Source organism: Phallusia mammillata, chromosome 6 (genome assembly GCF_965637545.1).
Source record: "Phallusia mammillata chromosome 6, kaPhaMamm4.hap1.1, whole genome shotgun sequence".
NCBI classification, from domain to species: domain Eukaryota; kingdom Metazoa; phylum Chordata; class Ascidiacea; order Phlebobranchia; family Ascidiidae; genus Phallusia; species Phallusia mammillata.
This window is the reverse complement of record NC_137257.1, coordinates 8,810,053-8,830,087: the sequence shown is the minus strand read 5'-3', so window position 1 is coordinate 8,830,087 and position 20,035 is coordinate 8,810,053. Positions and strand designations below refer to the sequence as shown.

The 20,035-nt window shown below is 35.8% G+C and overlaps 1 protein-coding gene across 3 annotated transcripts; it reads right to left on the bottom strand.

The window, feature by feature from the left end:
- Positions 1-40: 40 nt before the first annotated feature.
- LOC145232179 (splicing regulator ARVCF-like) lies at positions 41-19,105 on the bottom strand. 3 transcript variants are annotated; one of them, XM_080096715.1, is made up of 19 exons: positions 19,012-19,105; positions 18,033-18,356; positions 15,197-15,337; positions 14,708-14,793; positions 14,218-14,325; positions 13,348-13,500; positions 12,748-12,855; positions 12,006-12,119; positions 11,028-11,176; positions 10,162-10,362; positions 9,375-9,552; positions 8,612-8,732; positions 8,143-8,296; positions 7,380-7,561; positions 5,953-6,103; positions 3,519-3,708; positions 2,737-2,892; positions 2,144-2,243; positions 41-1,428 (listed from the first exon to the last, which is right to left on the bottom strand). In XM_080096715.1, the coding sequence occupies exons 2-19, from the start codon at positions 18,246-18,248 to the stop codon at positions 1,354-1,356; spliced, it is 2,583 nt and encodes an 860-aa protein (XP_079952841.1). In that variant the 5' UTR covers positions 18,249-18,356; positions 19,012-19,105; the 3' UTR covers positions 41-1,353. The 3 variants fall into 3 exon arrangements, with proteins under 3 accessions (XP_079952841.1, XP_079952842.1, XP_079952843.1); XM_080096716.1 differs by lacking the exon at positions 12,006-12,119; XM_080096717.1 differs by lacking the exon at positions 18,033-18,356.
- Between the last annotated feature and the right edge of the window lie 930 nt (positions 19,106-20,035).

The window sequence follows — 20,035 nt, the reverse complement described above, 5'->3', positions numbered from 1 at the left end:
TCTAAATGGCAGAAAAACTGGCTACATATCGAGCACACAGTTGTGGTTTGGGAGTGTCGTGGTCCTGTCAAGCTTCGCCACACAATGTTCAGTTACAGCGAGCAAGAAAACACGACAAACGGTTTAAAAGCTACGCACGCTAGGGGGGTCGCTTGCAATAAAATCATGTAGAAAAAAAACACAATTCGATCGAGCCAAATATACACACGGAAGCGTCAGAAACGTAAATTACCGAGAATATGTACAAAACCGATTATTATTATTATTATTACTCTCGAGACAAACAAAAAACAAAGCACACGCAACTACTATATGACGTCATTGACTGTTACGTCATAAATCGTAGATTATTTTTTCACAATGCACAAAACAGAGAAACTATTGTTCATGATATACTAGGGGTACAATGTGCGCAATTAGACAGATTAATTGGGTGCTTGAGGGGGTGCTGGGCGCGAGTGACGTCAACAGGTAACATGACGTCACTCGGGGTTACGTGGGGTCACACTTTGTACAAGTGTACGGCAGTGAACAGGTTTCAAAATGAATTTTGGTCATGTCGTAAACGTAAACGAATTAGGCTCAGGAAAACTAATTCAAAGCAAAGCGAAAAAGCGGCGCTCAGCTCATTGGATTACCGGGGTAATACGCACCACTCATGCGATTAAACAAAAAAAACATATCATCAGGTTAAAAATAGAATGTTTTAAGTATACAAGAGTAGTACAAATACGTGATGAAAGCACCAAAGTAAAACGCGATATTCTTAAAACCGCGACAAAAAAGTCAGTAATGTTGCGTTAAAAAACTGACTGCATGCTAAAAATGTGTTTTTTTTACTTTCACGAAGCGCAAAAAAGCCGAACGCACAAGCCTATGATTGCCGCAGCAGTTCACAATCGCTAAAATCGACTACGGAAACAGGACAAGGTTTGTCACGTGACACCCTGGGGGTCATGAGCTCGACAATTGGTCACGTGGTTCGGGTTGCATATCCGCTCGTTGGTCTTTGGAAATTAAAATGAGCCGTGATACAAAAAATTGGCAAAATTACGTCGATTAAAGTAAATGTCGTACGGGATAAAAAAGTTAAAAAGGACATGCACCGAAATTAGTGTGAACCTTCCCACCGAACACGATATATACTATGCATGTATTTCAATATGTACGTGTGTAAAAAATTCGACATATATGATAGTAGTAAGAGTAGTAGTGGGATGGTGTCAGCTCCGTCGCTAGAGGTCGCTGTGGGACAGCTCGTAAGTGTTGTGGGGGTTGGGTGTCAGTGCAAAGCAAAAACGACCGAGGCCAGGCACTTCGGTAAGTAATGACGTCATTATTGGTTACGTCATATCACACCCAGGAGTCGGCCGGGCCCTTTGGTTTTCCGCCGTCCACTGTGTCGCCTTCGGTGGATTTGAGTGGGACCTGACGAAAAATAAAAGTAAAAATTTAAATTTGGTCGTAATTCTCGTTTCATGTATACATACAGGTTTCACTACGTAAGCTATTGCTGCCAGGCATAATATCAAGTTTATGAATACAATGAACATCAAAACAGTCGTTATACTTCCAGTGTGCTATAAGAGGCACCTATTTAAAGATTAGAGGCCTAATCATTCGTTATCGCGCGGTGTTTTCGTTGCGATGTGCTTGCGTTCAATTCTTTTTTTCCCTTTGTTTATCGAGCACTAAACCACGTGCATTCAGTGTTATTTACCCTGAAGGAGACCTGTATAGGACGTCGAAACGTCGGAATAAAAATACTTGCCAGAAGAGCTCTATAAACTTGATACAGGTTTCACCACTAACGAAAATAAACTACCGTATTCATTCGGTTGTAAGCCGCGGCTGTAAGCAAGATTTTTTACCCTACTGTTTGCAAGGAGAAGTGCATTTTAACAATTGCACCTAACATCACGAAATGCGGTTTACAATCGAGGGCGGCAAATTGGCCGGAAAATTCCCCTTCTATTCTTAAGTATAATTTTTATGCTCATAAATTCCATACATATCGAAAACGTAGACCAACACCTGAATATCAGTTTTGTAAGTTCGCTTAAAAGTTGGCAATGTCTTTTTAAATAGTGCCCGACCTGTTTTTTTTTTGGTGTAAAAAATGTGTAAAAAATTGCCTTTTTACCTCTTCAGCAGATTGACTGGCGTTTCTCTGTGCTCTTCGACCACCTGACGAGCTTGCATTGGGTGTGCTGCGTGGTTCTTCATATGGCTTGTTTCCAGCCCTGCAAAAAAAAAATTCGCCTACGGCATCAGACCAAAACCCGATACCGCTGAAATTCGGTAGGCCAGCCTATACCGCCTTTGAAGCGCGATTTGGGTATTTTTGCGCCAAGACATAAGAGTTGTAAGCGGCACCGAACCCGAGTGGTTTTAACACTAAACCAAAAATTCGGTTGAAAAGCGAAATTTCTCATAGTGAAAAGTCCCCGTGTGTTAGGCAGGGCCAAATCAAATCTGTTTTAGTTAAACCCAACAGAGTCTCGAGTACTCTGTGTAGCAGGGAGTTATTTTTTGGCTCATTCTAACGGGCTTACCAGGCATCGAGCATTGCAAAGCAAAACTTTAGCAACAATGCAACGCGACAATCATAATCCACTCTACTCTATAATTTACGTCAAACAAACATACGTTTCAAAATCAAGATCACTTTACCCGATTTTCATAGATTTAGGCCTACGTTAAAAAAACTCCCAGTGTGAAAAGGGGAAAACTTACCCTCTTGGCAAAGTTTCAGCAGTGACAGTTGGAATAAAATGTTCTTTCTTCCACCCATCCTTTTTCAGTGACGACCTGACGTCCTTGTTTGCCCAAATAGCTTTAAGCAGCTGCCCTGCGGCCTTTACGACTCTCTGATGGTATTGACCCACATCCCTGAGCACAAAGTTGGTCCGTTAATAGTTTTCTGACCCCGACTATTTATTTCAGTAGAAGTACAGTTAATCTCGGTTAATTCGGACAAAACTCGTGGTACAGATGATTTGTAATGTGGTAGGGCTTTAACTAATCGACATCGCTTTAATTCAGAATTGTTTTGGGTCCGCACTCCGGATTAACCGAGGTTTACTGCACTCAACATCAAACCAAACCAAAGCCTTACCTGGCCTTTGCAAATTTTTTTCACAAAATTGGCCGAAAGCAATAGGTGCCAAAAATTTTACGACTCTGACTTTACAACTCTTTATAAAAACAGTAATAATAGAGGGGCTATGAACAAAAAAATCATAACAAGTCGAGACGCACATCAAGCGAGTATTGTATAAGTTCGTTACCTAGCAGAACTAAGCGTACCTAGCGAACACAAGGTACTACACCAGCGCCTACCAAAGCAGAAAGGGTACAAGATACGGCGACAACAGTTTCAGTATGGTTTAGTTTAGTAGAACATTTGTCAAATAACAAAAGCTACTAAACCAAAGCATAATGCAATGTATAACTCTCATAGATTTTAAGCAGCAATTGTTATACCTCTAACACTATAAAACAATGTTACAAGGTACCTTGGGTTATTGATGATTGTTATTCTTTCAATGCCTCCGGCTTCTTGGAGGTTCTTGGTGTTTGGGGCACTTTGGTCCACGAGAGATCGAATAGTGTTGAGTAGAGCAATTGTGGTGAGATCTGAGAGTCGAACATTAGGGTCGGATCCCCCAGGTAATTTGTATACCAAGTCCTTCATCGCAAATTTGCCTGTAACAACCAAGTAAACATGCTAAAGCCCCCAAAAAACACTCATTATAGGCCAAAGCTATTTTTTAATTGCTCTACAATTTGGCATCATTTAATAGAGACCTATAGGTAATTTATGTGTCAACTACAAGACAAAATTAGATAAAGATACATAAAATCCTGTAAAAAATTGTGTATTTCAGTTAGGCCTGACATGTTGAATCGACGCTATACCCACCCAAAACCTCAAGACTTACAAAGTAACACGAATACCTATTGCAAATTAATGCCTACTATTCGAAGGGAAAATCCTGGAAAACTAGAATGGTGGCTTTCTGATATACTTCCATTTTATATATTCTATACGATATTTACCAATTTACTATACACATCATTTGATCTACACATATGATTGTTTTTGTAAACAAAAACTAATGGGTCCCCACACGCGTGTTTGTGCGGATTTACGGTAAACAAATGTTGCGGTGATTTTTAAATTCTTAAGAACAAATTTTTAGAAAGCGTTAACCCAACAATGAAAAATTTTGTTGTATTTTTTTGCACTATTATTGTCGTATAATTACAAAAGCATTAAAAAAGAACGAAACAAATACTTTCAATTTAATCTCTTGCTTTGACCCAGATATTGTCGTCCAAGGTCGGGTTTTAAACACAATTTTTTTCTAGAAAGCTGTAACAGTTGTGTTACAGACAATTAAAATACGATTTGCTGCAAGTGTATACATAACTTTTCATTTAACTTTGTTTCGCAAAACGAGTTTTTCATTTAACTTTGTTTCGCAAAACGAGTACCATTGACCTGTAGTAACCTTTAGGGTGCACACACCAAACGACTGTTTGACCTTTTGACACCGTTTTCAATAGCACGCCGTCCTTGGTGTTCAACAACACCGTTTGACCTAATTTATACATGCCTTGAGTATTTGATTCAAAAAAAAAACAAAAAACGCTACGTTATGGCGAAAGAAAGTTCTGAACTGTGTTAGTAATACCTACTAATTGACCTTAAGTAACCCGTGGTCATGCAGCGGCCAACCTAACAACGAGCATTTAAAAAAAACTTTTATCTTGCAAAAAAGTCAAGTTTATTTTTTCATATTTAGTTTGTTTAACAAAGTTTTGCTTGACATTATACGAAACCGAAGCACGCTTATTAGGTTTAAATCGCGTCATATGTGTGAAACCTTTGCCAAAACTGAAAATGTGAGTGATAACTTAATAAAACGACATGCATTGCTGTGCAAAACAGCTGATTTCTAATCACCGAAACGACGTCTCGTAAAACGTCTGTCCGACGTCAAGCTGAGCCCTCCCGCTCTGCCCTATTATTCGTAAACGTACTCTCTTGGGACTTCTGCCTACAGTGTCTTTCTTGACCAAACGAGCGTTAGACACATTTACGTTTCGGGGGTCTGTGGGTGTGTCGCTGGGTCATTCGGGGTCAAACTTCAGGTGGATCAAGTTCAGATTAATATCTAACATATGTCCAAATTTGAATAAATTTGAAGCACTCTTTCTTTACTAAACGACCGTTACAAACCAGCGTTAAAAATTTTACGTTTCGGGGGCCTGTGGGTGAACCGCTGGGTAATTTGGGGTCAAACTTCTGGTTGACCAAGTTTGAATTAATATCTAACATATGTCCAAATTTCAATAAATTTGAAGTACGCTTTCTTCACTAAACGAGCGTTACAGACCAGCGTTAAAAATTTTCCGTTTCGGGGGCCTGTGGGTGAACCGCTGGGTAATTTGGGGTCAAACTTCACGTGGACCAAGTTTGGATTAATATCTAACATATGTCCAAATTTGAATAAATTTGAAGCACTCTTTCTTGACCAAACCAGCGTTACAAACCAGCGTTAGACAGAAAAAAGAAAAAAGAAAAAAGAAAAAAGAAAAAAGAAAAAAGAAAAAAAGAAAAAAAAAATACGGACAAAAACAATATGTGTCCCCTTCAGGGAAGGGGACCCATAATAAACGAAGTATAATTTTGCAGACTTTTATGGACCGTTTTGCAACAGTTTTGTAAGATTAGTGTGCCACGACGTTTTTCATTAAAAAACGAGAAAAATTCGGGAACCTTTTCTTTAAACCCTTAATGTATTTACATGATATGAACTCGATAACAAACACATTTCGTGGTTGCAATGGAAACGTCTGGCAGACCAAACTCAAAAAGCGCTGCTGCTAACTAATATTCATGCAAAACTTTGCTATTTTAAAGTTACCCAGTCATAAACATACCGATTAGTTCTTTGTTCTTGATGTCTTCAGCCAAGTTAGTAAGTGCGATTGTACCAGCCCTGACCACCTGGTCATTGTTGGTTCGTAATTTGTCAATAATGATAGGCAGCCCTTTTTCCTTGCGTATCACGATCCTCGAATATACAGACCACTGAAAAAATGTAAACAATGTAAGTGACATAATTAACACTAACTTATGGTCTACAATTCGTGATTACAGGACACCCGATGGTTCTAAAAAGAAGGCAAATTTACATATGGAGGATATTGTCATGTCTATGAGTAGACATGAATTTTGACACTCCTTAAAACGGTGGTCCTCAACCTTATACCGATCGCGAACCGCCTGATGACTTTACCTAGCGCTGCGTACCACCTAAACCAGGGTTCTTCAACGGCGGCGATTTCGTCCACCGAGGGGGCGATAGTGACAATTTTGGGATTTGGGGGGCGATTTCAAAATTGCTGATTGATAAAAATATACAATAATTGTCAGACTAAGCTAACTTATAAGCAAATGTTATTCGTCTTGCAAACAAACATCAGTCACAGGAGGCGCATGAGCTTTTGCTGCTATTGAATAAATTGCATTTGGCGATTTTTTGTACTTTTTGTGATATCGAGAGCAAGGTTGGTCTGTTTATTTGGCCACACGGGACGAGTTGTTAGAGCTATGTATGGTGACCGGCTGTACATTTCTTTAATATAACGGTAACGAGCTTTCCCTCAAACGTGTTTCACTTTTACAATTTCTATAGGCCTACTAGCGCTTCAAAAACTGCGATTTTTTTGTATCATTTAATTTGATAAATCTAGTGTAAGTTATTAATGCGGAATGTATAGTTTTCTCTTCTACTGAGTAATGCCCCATTATTTTCAATCAAAATTACAAAAAGGCTATTGTTTGCGCATAATCGTATAATTTTATCTTGTCTATGACGTCACAAACTTTGCGTAGCTGCGTTAGAATTGCGTAAAATTGACCCTCAGTGTTCTTGTAGCAATTAAATTGGGTTTTAACCGTAAACATGAGCTTTCGTGGTGCTCTGTAAAACTAATTGCACGCAAACGCTAAGTGTCAAGAAATAAAAAACAACAATGGGGCGATTTGGAGCCAGTGCCCTAGCAAGGGGGCGATTTCGCTAAAAAGGTTGAAGACCACTGACCTAAACCTTGCTTGAATGGCTAGACCAAGAGATAGGCCTGTTCTGCTTGACTGTAGGCTAGCATAGTTTTGAATCCTCGAAGGTTAGCAATTCCAAAACAATGCTCAAGACACGAATTATGCGCTCAAATTTTTCGTAACTGGCCATTACTTCATTCGAAGCCACGCTTTTGAAGGGTCAGCATTTCAGTTTATGAGAGAAAACATATGCGTAAGCCGCTGTTATTATTTTAAACGTGAATATAAACTTTAATAAGCGTACCTTCCATGTGCCGTTTGTGAGATTTTGAATGGCACCGAGCGCTGCCTCTGTAATGTCGTCACCCTTTTTGCACTCCTGCAAGAGACCCACGTAGAGACGAGAGATGTCTGGTTGCCATAGCAACGACGCACCGGTAGCATCGGGATCATCTGGTGGTACTTCCTCCACTACAGCAGGCTTATCTGACAATTGAAAGGGTTTGTTGATAAGAGTGTACATTGTAGGGATTTTTTATGGGGTTATAGGGATTTGAATTTGATCATTTAAACTGCACTGTTATATCCAGGGTTGCCATACTGTCCTTATTTCCAAGATTTGTCCTAATTTTGAATGGTAGTGTGTTTGTAAAATTTTTGTGGTCTTATTTCTAAGAAATGTCCTCATATTGTCTTATTTTTAACAATTACAAGGGACAATCTTAGTGAAATGACAGTTAAATCTCTGCTGCAGGGAAAAAGTAAACCTAGACCTGAGCTGTCGTGAGATGCACGAAAACATTTTTCTAAGGAGTTGCAGTAACAGATTGTTTCTGGCAAAATGTTAGCATTTCATATAAAATGCATAAACATCTCAAACTAGTCAATTGCTAGAAATAGAAAAAACAATATTGACATAAACAAACCAAAAAAAAAATTAAACATTTTGCATGATAAAATAATTTGGACACAATTTTATATGACTCCCTCCAAAATATGTCTTTGTCTATTTGTGCCCAAAGTTGCATGAAATTTAATTAAAGAATATACAATAGAATGTGGCATACCTTTTGGTTTGCTTTTGCCGAAACAATTGGTGTCGGACTGGTCGCTGGTGTTTGCTGATGCACGGTTGTCGAGCGTGTAAAGATCTTTGTTGGGAGTTTCTTCTTGCAAATGAAAGGTAAGATTCCTCAGAACGCAAATACAATTTTCAGTGTCCTGTGAAAAAAACAGTTAAGTATGTTTTAGTTTCTGCAAAAGTTGTGTCAAAACTGGAATTTTTAAGCTAAAGAATACAGTCGCATATTTTTGTATGAGTTCGTACCTTTTTTTGTATGATTGATTGGTTTAAACATAAAAAACTTTACCAAAAGTTTTTGTCATCCTAAGTTCTTGTGAACAAATACAACACCAGTTGATTCTGTTTGGCATAGGGTCTTATACACTGGGTTATGGAATACCTTTGCAGTTTAAGCTAAACTACACCAGTAAGTCACTATAACTTGTGCTGGGCTTTCCAGTAATCTCACCAACCTTGTTCTCAGCCATGCCATTGTCAATGTTGGATTGAAGCACACTTATGAGTGAATAAACCAGTTCAGGGCACTCACGAAGTCTGCGTCGACTTTCAGCACTGTCTGTTGAACTCAGATTTCTAAAAGCAAAGCAACACTTTAGTATGGAGTAGTTTCAAACCCTTTGGTATCTAGTAAGGCAGAAAAACCATAAACTGATGCCCAGACAATATATACACTAGTTTATTACATCTCATTTTCATACATTGTAAGCCAAGTTATTACCCTACTATTTCTGTGGCTTACATTTAATGTCATGTTTTTTTGACCCCATTGCATTTTGATACAATTTTGCATTTTGTTTCCTTTTGCATGCCAACATTACTTAACAATAAGTTCTTAATGTCACAACAAACAGCATACAATTGAGTAAATACAGCACAGTACATTTTTTAAAGTTTTAAGTCTTTAAATTTGGTTTTACAATCAATGAATAGACAAAAAAATGAATTTCCGAATCGCACCGGCTAAAATAAAAATTTAGGGTTACAATGAAATAATTTTAGAAATCATTGAAAAATGGTTTAATGGACTTTACTAAAAGTTAGCAAAATTTCTCTTCAAAAAAAAGTTACATGACTGATAAAAATATTTTTTACAACAATGCTAAACCCTCTGCCAACACATCATCATTCTGAGTTTTCCAAGACACACACAAAAAACCACAAGTAAACTTTAAACATATCTTACAAATCACAGATAAACCACTGATTAAACATTACCTGATCACACCAACAGCATTTGTGAACACATCAACCATCTCAACTTCTTTAGCTTTTCCATCCTGCTTCGAATAAGCTTCAGCATAAGGCACAATGACGAGATTATTAAGTGGCTCAAGACCAAGTTCCAACACTTGCCCCTTTAATTCAGGGTGAGCAGAAAGGTTCCATAGAGTTCCTAAGCAAGTGTTATACATAAAGTGTTTTTGCCTGTTTCTAATGGTAGAATTAAAAAGGAGAAAAAGTCGCATGAAAAGTAAGAAAAAAGGTTTTATAAAATGATACATTAAGTTTTACACTTTTATTTTACACTTTTTCTTGAAGGCTGAAGATATGTTTTTTAGTTAAATCAAGGAGCTTAGGAATGTTTCATGGATTGGTCCCCTACTGGGAGGAATTTACTTTAATATGTACATGTGGTTTGAAAAAAGACACTTAAGCTCTAAAAGACCGAACTTTAAAAAATGATCTTTGTGTGGTTTAGCATCTACTATATAGTATATTTGGGATGAATGAAAATGTTTCAAATTGTTTAGAGAGGAACTCGTCAAAAATAGTTGGAATACATTTAAAAATTAAATTTAAAATAAGATTTACATTAAAAAAATCTGCTTTGTGGTGATAAAGAAGCCAAAATTCTTTTAAAACAGAAAAATGTTGATAATTTGTAAAGTCCCACAAGTCATTTAATAGTATCAGAATCAATTCATCCAGACAAAAATAGTTTAGAACCATTTAGTTTTGGTTGATACTATTCAAAGATTACTATCCCAAAATTGGTTTATACCTGTGGCTTGTTCTCTTATTTGCGTGTTCTTAGTAGCACGTATAAGCCGAACCACACTGGGTACGCCTTCACAATTCTTTATTTTTATTTTGTTGTCGTCGTTTTTTGATCCATAGCAAAGATTCCTCAGTGCACCACAAGCATTTAACTCCACTTTCTCATTTGGGTGATCAAGGAGTTTCACAAGAGGGGGAATCCCACCTTTTAATCAAAAAAGTTTTGATACAGTAAACGTCGGTTAGACTGGAATCGGTTAATCAGGATCTACGGCTATTTTGGACAAAAATTTAGGTACAAATGATTGTAATGTGGTAAGGCTTTTACTAATCGACATCAGTTAATCGGGATCTTCAGCTAAGCAGGACAATTTTTTGGTTTAAACGGGTCCAAATTAACCAAGGTTCACTGTAATTTTATTTCCTGTTAAAGAGGTCATAACAAATATGAAATGCAATTTTTGGTTGAATTTGAAATTTAAATTTGTCTTTGAAGGGGATGGTAAAAATCACAAAACTCATCATTGATCATTTTGCATTAAAAGGTTGTTTTTTATTCTTACTCATCTTTAAGAATACTTTATGTACTGGTAGGTAATATTTACAGAAATGGGACAATATTAACTGTTTCCAATTGAATTCACTTTCTAAAGATTTTAACATATGTATTTGGTTCAAATTGGATGACACATCACAGTCAGGACAAGACCATAAACATATACCAAGTGGGCAATTCAATTATGTCACAGAGACATATTAGGCAAGATGGCAGCTTTATTTGAGTGGGCGTCATCATAAATGAGCTTTTCTCCTAAAGCACATTTAGACACCATACAGCTAGTACAACTCCTCGGCAAATAGCAGACTTACCTAAGGTACGCACGTCAGCTTTTATCTTGTCATTGTTAAAGCAAAGATGCTGAATATAACCAGCGGCATTTTGTTGCACTACTGGCATGTTGTATGAAAGCATCTTGATGACTTCTGGCAAAGTAGGATTCACCCAGTTCGGTCCAAGCCTGTGAAACCATTACAGGACGTATTTAGAATGTCTTACAACACATAACACCTATTTGGGTAAATTATTAATCCAGTTGTATTGTGAAAGTCAACTTTGAGGCTTGACTGAATTGGCAAACAGTGCATTTAAATCGACCAATAGGAAGGTGCAGCAGTTGATAGGATAAGCAAACACTTCAATATGAGGATACAATATATTGCTGCCATTAGCAAGTGGCCACCTGTGACGCTGTGGTAGTGCAACTAAATTACATCATTGTTAAATATAAAAACGCAAAACGCAATTAAAGTTTAGTTTGATTGTTTAATTTTTGTTCAGCTTAACAGTTACGATTTTTAGGCAGTGAATCAGTGAAAAATTGTTGCTTGACATAAGAATAAATGATTAGTGGATGTTTTTAACCAAAGGCCAACTAAAAATTTGATTTTAAGGATGTAATTTATGTCTTTGATTTGCACTAAATGCATTTGTTTTTATAAAACAATGAAAATACAGTGACTGATTTAGTGTTTCCACTTTAAAATTTCCTGAACACTTGACAAAGTATAAATTATTAATTGCTCACAAAATTAAGTGCACTGAAGTACATTCAATTATATCAAATTTTAAGTATGAAACCAATTTGGTATGATTAACTGACAAGTGCCAATAATAAAGCACTCTTTTAACAAACACAATGATCAAGTTTATTAAATGCTTTTTTGTGAAAAAATTATAGAAATTTTAAAGATTGATTATAAAAATGTGTAAGTTAATAGAATTAAAAGGAAATGGTAGAAAATATTGTGAAAAGATTTGTGAGAAAAAATGAAATCACTACTACTGACCTATCTAAGCTGCCCCTACTACCAGCCTCCTGTTCGGCAAGAGGTGCCCTGGCACCAAACTTCTGGGCCATCCTTGGGGCTGCCACTGGCATGCTTTCATCAATTTGTGCATATCTACAATATACAGTAGCCCATTTAAGTAAACCAATTGCTTAAAGGACCTCACATTATTACAGACTATTCTCCTCTAATTTAAACCAAAAATTTTCCAAAAATGTTACAGTAGTTCAAGATTTTGAAAATTATAAGAATTGTCATTTGAAGATATAACATATATACATGTCCTGTTTCCTTATAAAGCAGTATATTGAAAGCTAAAATAGACGATACCAAATAGAGGAAATATATATCCATATCTATGCATGAAAACTTGCACTTGTGTGGTGTTGTTCTACCCAAGGTTTAATGGGATTTGTTAATGTACTCCAAACAGGGTTTTACTATTTGTTTCTGTTTGTGTGGTTTGTCAACCTGCTGTAAGTTTTGAGAGCAGAGGTAACACTTCATTTTACAATAATATTTTTACCACTTAAATTATTGTTAAATATACATTTCATATTTATTACACCAGTCAATGTAAAGTAGGTTTCAATGAAGATTGCTAAGTCAAGTCCAAGAAAAAAGTGTACCATTTTTTTTGGAATGAAGTAATACAAGGGACAACATAAAAATATAATATATATATTTATCAAATATAAAACTTATGAAAAAGAGATGCATAAAACAATTTCTGTCATCTAACCTTCCAGTACTGCTTGCTTCTGAAGAAACACTTCCTCTGCGTCTCTGCTCTCGATATCCGCTAGGTTCAAGGCCATATTGATCGTTGTCATCATCATAATCACTGTGCCTTGGAAAAATAGGAACAAACAATTATATACAATGCAAAATACCCCAAGTATTCCAAAAAATAAAAAACAAGTTGTGTTACTCATTAACAAACCCCGAAGTTACATCTTTGAATGAAAAAAAAATAACAAAAAATAACATATTATATTGTAGGACACCATTTCATGATGTTTTGTCATACAATACACCTTGGTTAATCTAGCTGCGTTTTGACCAAACAAATTATCCGGATTAGGTAAAGATCCAGATTAACGCTGTCAATTAGTTAAAGCCTTACCACATTACAAATCAGTTGTACCTTGAGTTTTGTCTGAATTAGGCGAATATCGGGATTAACCGAGGTTTACATATAAAACATACGTACCCAATCTAAACAAAAAATTTAACCTCTAGAGACATGTATAAATTATAATGCAAATTTCATGTTTGGTGCTATAAAACATGACAATGAATTGAATCACATCAACCACAAGCCACAACACAAACTGCACACCTGTCATCTTCGAGACCATAATCCTCTGGCTGGAATTTCTCTGGTGTTTGTCTGCGCACCTCGGCATATCCATATTGGTCATGTGTTGGTCTTTGGTGGCTGTCGCTTGGTTTTCTCATGGGTGGCTCGCTACCTGAACTGCTTGCTGATGATCTGGAAATTTTGAGAACAATAATATTTAAAAGTAATGACATTTGTGACAAGTCATGCTGCATTTTTAAATAAGATTCTACAATAGATTTTTTTACTTTTTTAGCGAGTTTACAGATTCAGCTCTTTTTGAATAATACAACAAAAGTTTATTTAGTAATCATAATATGCCAGGTCTATTGAAGCCATTAAACTGAATTAGCCGATCACCAAGCATTCACCATATGGCAAAGCGTAGGCTAGAAAAATCAAGTGATTGCTGGTCTGCATTGCACTTCATGGCTGATTCCAGCTATTCATCTATGTCTTAAGTTTCAACTAGGTTTTAATGTGGCCAACAATTACAAGCATTTTTAAAGAAGAGTGCCACAAAAAATATAAGCTAGCAATAAAAACAATTTATATCTTTGATTCAATTTCAGAGAGTTGGTTTACACCAGTTTATTTTCAAGTCTAGACAAATTAGTTTATGGTTGGTGTATGGTTTGGAAATTTAATACTGTTTTGCAGGAAAAATCCTATTTATTACGGCTTGGAATTTTAATTTAAAATTTTTAAAAGCCAAAAATTTATTGATGAAAAATACCAGACAAGAAACTTTCACAGTTGAGTCTGTTTTCCACATATGTGTAACAAAAAAATTTAAAAAATAAATTTTATACTACATTTTTCAACTGATTTTTTCAATGTGCATTACTTCACTATTTGGACTGTCCTTACCTGTGTCCCATAATTGGCTGAGTTTCACTGTTGTATTGGTTGGTTGGATGTTGGTTTCGCTTGGTTGATCCATAATGATTGTCACGATCTGACCCCAGCCTAGGCCCACTGCACACCAAAATCATTTTTTAAAACCCTGTCAATTGTCTGTTAGGCAAAAATACATTTAGCGTAACCATTTCAAGGGTAAAAAGGCCATGTACTGTGTCATAAAACTTTACTCAATAGTTTCATAGGAACCCAAATGCGTTATATGATTGAAAACTAATTGTGACACAAATAGTAACAATAAAGATGATATTTTTGTTGTAGAATTGTAATATTTTCTGTACTTTTATTGGCACTAATCAAAACATTATAAAGCCACTTTTCTAATATTTTTAGCATGCAAATATGACAATGGTATAGTGGTAATGGATGGATAAACGACAACAATACCAGAGTAATCCAGTAATAGGAAGCACATAAATTAGGTTTTTCCAGGACTTACTTTGAACCATTACGAGGCAAACTGCCATGATGTTCCTCAATATGTCGAACTCTCTGCTCAGTTACTGTTTTAGTCACTGTACGTTTCTGCAAAGATAAGTAAAAATGAAAACTGAGAATGGAATTTTTTTTTCAAAAAACACAATCAGTCAAATAAGATAATTTAAGAATATATATTTCATCTAAATAGGATCTTTAGTTACTTATTGAAATAAAACAAAAACCATTTTCAAAACACATATTTTCATGTAACAGGGCAACTGTTCAAGCACATTTGTTGATAAAAGTTTCATGTAACAGACTTGCAAACAAGTTCTTCACAAACAAATAACAATTGCTGCTTTCAATTGTTTACTGCAGGTAATTTGTGTTACGACTTACGGTCAAAAAGTGAAACCCAAAATAACACAATTTCTGCATGGCAAGCGTTTTAAATAGAGCAGTTTAAAATCCATGTCTTTGTAATGTTTGTACAGTTCAGAGAACTTACAGTGACAGTTTTAGCCACTCCATTCTCATCTATAAGTACTTCAGTTTCCTCCTGAGGAGAGCTGTAGTCCTCAGTACGTGACACATACTCCTGTTGTTGTGGTTCGTAGTATGAATCGGAATTCATGCTGTCGGCGTACTCCTGCACAAAAATCAAGAAATATATATGTAAAACAACTTACAACACGGACTATTTTTAAAGCTTAATATGGTTCTACATCATTTGTTTTCCATGCAATGAATAAATGTGCACAAAATGGTCATGCAAAAATATAGAACTGTTTGAATAAGATAAACAAATGAAATAAACACAAACCAGTTGGAAATCAACACATTTTAGTTAAAACAAGTTGTTAGTTTGTTGGTCATACGCTAAATTACAAAAACTACCTATTTGAATAAGAAAACCCAATGAATAAAAACTGATTGGTAATAATCACATTTTGGATAAAACAAATTGTTAGTTAGTTTGGTACACTTTGTCCCATAAAAAATGGTCATGCCAGGAAAAGTATAACTAACAAATAAAACAGCAATACAAATGTACTCCTTTTTGACAGGGAGGAAAAGATCTAAGTTTGTTTTCCATCATAATATGCTAGGACGCTGAAGAAAGTGTATTGAGAAACAGGCTAGCTGTGTATAACAAAACAATTCACATAAACTGTCACATTGTTCCTATTTTCCAATGAAAGGCAACTACAAGTCGCACGTATGTATTGAATTTCACTGGGCATGCAATGACAATAGAACCATATTTTCAAGCCCTAGTAGCAAACTACAATAACTTCTTATGAGGTGTGGCATTTCGTTGTGTGCACAGATCCAACATAAAAACCATAATTGGGTAATTTAGTCAATTGATTATTATCATGTCCGGTTAATGTTGCATTCAATAAGTATGTAATACAAATGCAGCACGACTGTTCAACTCAAAATTTTAAAAAGTTAGGCAGCATTTTTTACTTTGTTTAAAAAATGTCAAACTTTGCAGAGAGAAAATACATGCTAGTTTGCACAAATTTCCAACAAAATCGTCAGATTTAATAGTAAAAATAATGACCCAAACAGACATAAAAAGCGACATGCTTTATTTTTCAAACGTTTCGGCAAATGCTCATGCCTTTGTCAGATTTACTGTATAAATATGCACAACTAAGACTTTTAAATGCTTGTTACTATTTTTGGAGGTCACAGTAAATCCCTGATGCCGTTGTTATTACAGCACACCGCTATGGGTCACCACTTACAGTTAAACTGTATATGTTCAGACAGTTCAAGTGGGTACACAGTTTGTGCCTGACCGAGCAGAAACAATTTGTGGCTACAAGGTTGATTTGATGGAGAGGATGTAAAGCCATAAAAGTTGTCAGGTTGTACAGCCACAAGGCATATACAGGCTATCAATGGCAAGTGTGACTGATTCTGTAAATGGGTAAACTGAGTTGTTCACTGTCATTAAAGGCATAATGACTGTTTGTTAACAAATTGGTGATGCTTGTTTAGCAAACAGTAGTGCAACGATTGGACCTGCCAACTGGCAAGTAACACCTTCAAATAAAGCTTAAAATTGCTTTTCTTTAAAGAAGTGATAAATGAAGTTATCATTGAAAGGCTACAAATAGTAAAACAACCCTTCCAAATTTCTTATCACTTTTTGTTACTATATGAAAACATGACTCTAGCCTTCCAACAACATAATCCACATACAGACCTCATCATCTGTGGTAAAGCCAGCATTAATGCTTCCTTCCAAAGATGACATAGAGTTGCTGCTTCGAAGGCCTGTATCCCAATTCTGACTTTCCCAACATCTCGGAAACAGTTTACTCTCTAACAGATTTAGCTTTGGTGCAATACTTTTATGCTTCAAAGGTGGGGATGATGTTACAGCCATACTGGCATAGCCAAAATTGATTGGCACATGGTCACTAGTAATTGAATTGACATGTTCTTGCCTCCTCAGCTTCATAGCTAATTTTTTCCAAGTTTCTGTATTGCACACTGTGTACAACTAACAGTATATGGATGAAAAGCATAAGTGCTGCCTTACTTATATTCCAACTCAACAAACTGGACTTAAAAAAACTCAAAAACGTAATCTACCCCTTATTTCCTGTATCATTATTTACTGTTTAAAAACGAGTTTCCTTTCCAAGATGCGTCACAAGTAGAGAAACAGACTCGCTTGCTGGAGCACCTTACGTCAAGGAGACGTCAAACTCGGGCGGTTTTAAATGCAAGGGATGTTTACAGTGTAAATGGATCAGTTTCCTGGGGTAACCACTTAAAAGGGCTTTAAGCTGATATTGTATGTACGCAGTTTAAGCAGCACGTGTCTGCTCCAAAGTAAGGAAACACAAACAATGGAATCTAGGGGCAGCATCTTTTTTTGGATCATTGTTTGACGTAACATTATGTGCATGTGTCGATCATTCTGTGCGTGTGAGTGGTGAAAGTAAATTTGTTGGCCATTTATGGTACACATAACTGACTTAAAAATAACATATGTTCACCCCAATACAATACATGCAAAAATGCACCAGTCTTTATACTACAGAAACCTTTCACAGAAAAGATACCACTTACAAAAATGAAACAAAAAATCCATGTAATATGTAGCATTCTCACAAACAAAAACACCACAAAAGCTAAATTAAATACATGCATGTAGAAAATATATATATATGCTTAGATGAAGATTCAAACCTGGTGTTAATTAAACAAACCCATGTGCAAAAAAATCTTTTCTATTGACAAACCAACAGAAAACACATGCATCTAATCAATTATCAGCTTCTAGTATATTTATATTCTAAATCCCTGGTGCATCATACCCCGTCGTTTCCGTACTGATCGTGGTTAAGTTGTTGTGCGACTGTTTTTCGTTCTTTTTCAATTTCCTTTGTAAGTTGTGCAAACTGATGTTCCTGTTCGCGCACAGAAGCAAGAATAGAAGCATGCGAGTCCTCATCCATGCCCAAGTCCTCACTATTATCTGACACACTACCCTCGCTTTGAATGAGGTGCCTTGATTCGACAGTCGTTGCCATTACTGCTTTTACAACAACTTTCTAATGGTGGTATGTTATACTGTTATATTGCCCTCTTTGGTCAGTGTTCAGCTTTCAGACACACGGTAGCATTTTACAACTCTACAACTGCAAAAGTGACAAATGATTTAAAGCCACATAGGTTCAAGCAACCATTTAACATACACAATACAAACAGACACCACATCTTTTTTAATTCAGACAAAATGATTTTTGTACCTAATACGCGTAATACATATACTTTGATTTAATACTTAGCTTTAGAATGGAGTAAAAGAAACATCCGAAGTATTGCACTGCATACTTGAATTTTATGACATTTATGCCCTAGGGGTATACAGATTAAATTGCCGGTTGGTTTGGTATTATTGTCACACAAGTTTGGAAATGCTAGCTTTCATGGTCACTTTGTTTATTGCATCAGAAACACAAATTTCACACAATAAAGGCTTGCCAAATTGGGTTAAACAACACAACTAAATATGACACAAAAATCTGTGAATTGCATTTTGTGAAATTAACCTACTAACAGATTTAAAAAAACAGCCGTGTAAAACTTGCCTGAACCAATAAACAACAATGAACGGCTTACCAACACACAATATATTTCATACACTTGCTATGCATTTTAATAGGTAAGTACAGTTTAGTGTTTCAAATGGTGAAGGGTTAAAAATTGTTAGGCAGCATCTAGCATTGTGCCATGCACATTTGGGAAGCAGTTACTGATTATTATTATTTTGCTGCCAACAAATTTACTTACCAATAGTTTGGTGGCTGCTGCTTTCACAAAATCAGGGGCATTAAGTTTGTAATACCAGGCTTTTTAAATAAAGAAACCTCAAAACCTTAAAAAATTCTAAAAAACATGATGATTCATTTTGGGCCAAACACCAAAATGATTAACAACAGTATCAATAAAGCATTGTTTGTGGAACTGTATCTTCACTAAAGACTAAAAGTTTCAAAAAAGTTCACTTTGAAAGCAATGAATACTTGTTTTCATCTGTATCTCTGTGTTAGCAAAACTGTTGGCTGGTAAAACCTTACAGGCTTTTAAGGTGACCACAAACCATAGTTAAATATTAACTTCCACTGCACATTACCGGCCGGGGACTAAATAGACCATAAATAATGGGACATTTGCCAAGGGCAGACATTTTGACCCAACAGCAATAGTAAGGATATTAACACCCTAATGTCACAATACAATACTACTGTCATGCACAAACTTACAACACACAGTATAAATATCTTTTCCATTTTAAGCATATTTTAAAGTCACACAATTGTACTTTAATTTTTAGAAATTTTTAGCCATTTAGAGTAAGACAATGCAATAGGGGCAAAACTACTAAAAGTGCTACCATAGACAAATTTACAACAAATATATCTGCCTTATATATATCTACATTTCAATTTAATACAATTTTCTTTCACAAAGAGGATTACTGCAATTTAGTGTAAGACAATGCAATATGGGTAAAACTACTTTGAACAAATAGAGTAATTTCCAAAGCTCACAAAATTAGACAAACGTCCCATACAGGAAATTATTAAATGATCATTTGGCGTTAAGGGAAACAATTCAGACCAATAGTTCACTTGCTTGACAACAACAACTTCCATTGTGGAATTCACTACTTGGTTTATATTCCATTTTGTATTAAACACTGTGACCAAAATTTATTGACAAAAATGACTGAACGCATTTTTAAAAAAAGTTCATCCTTTTTTAACATGTATGAAACATCATCTTTTTAACTACGCAACACTGATGTAGCTTT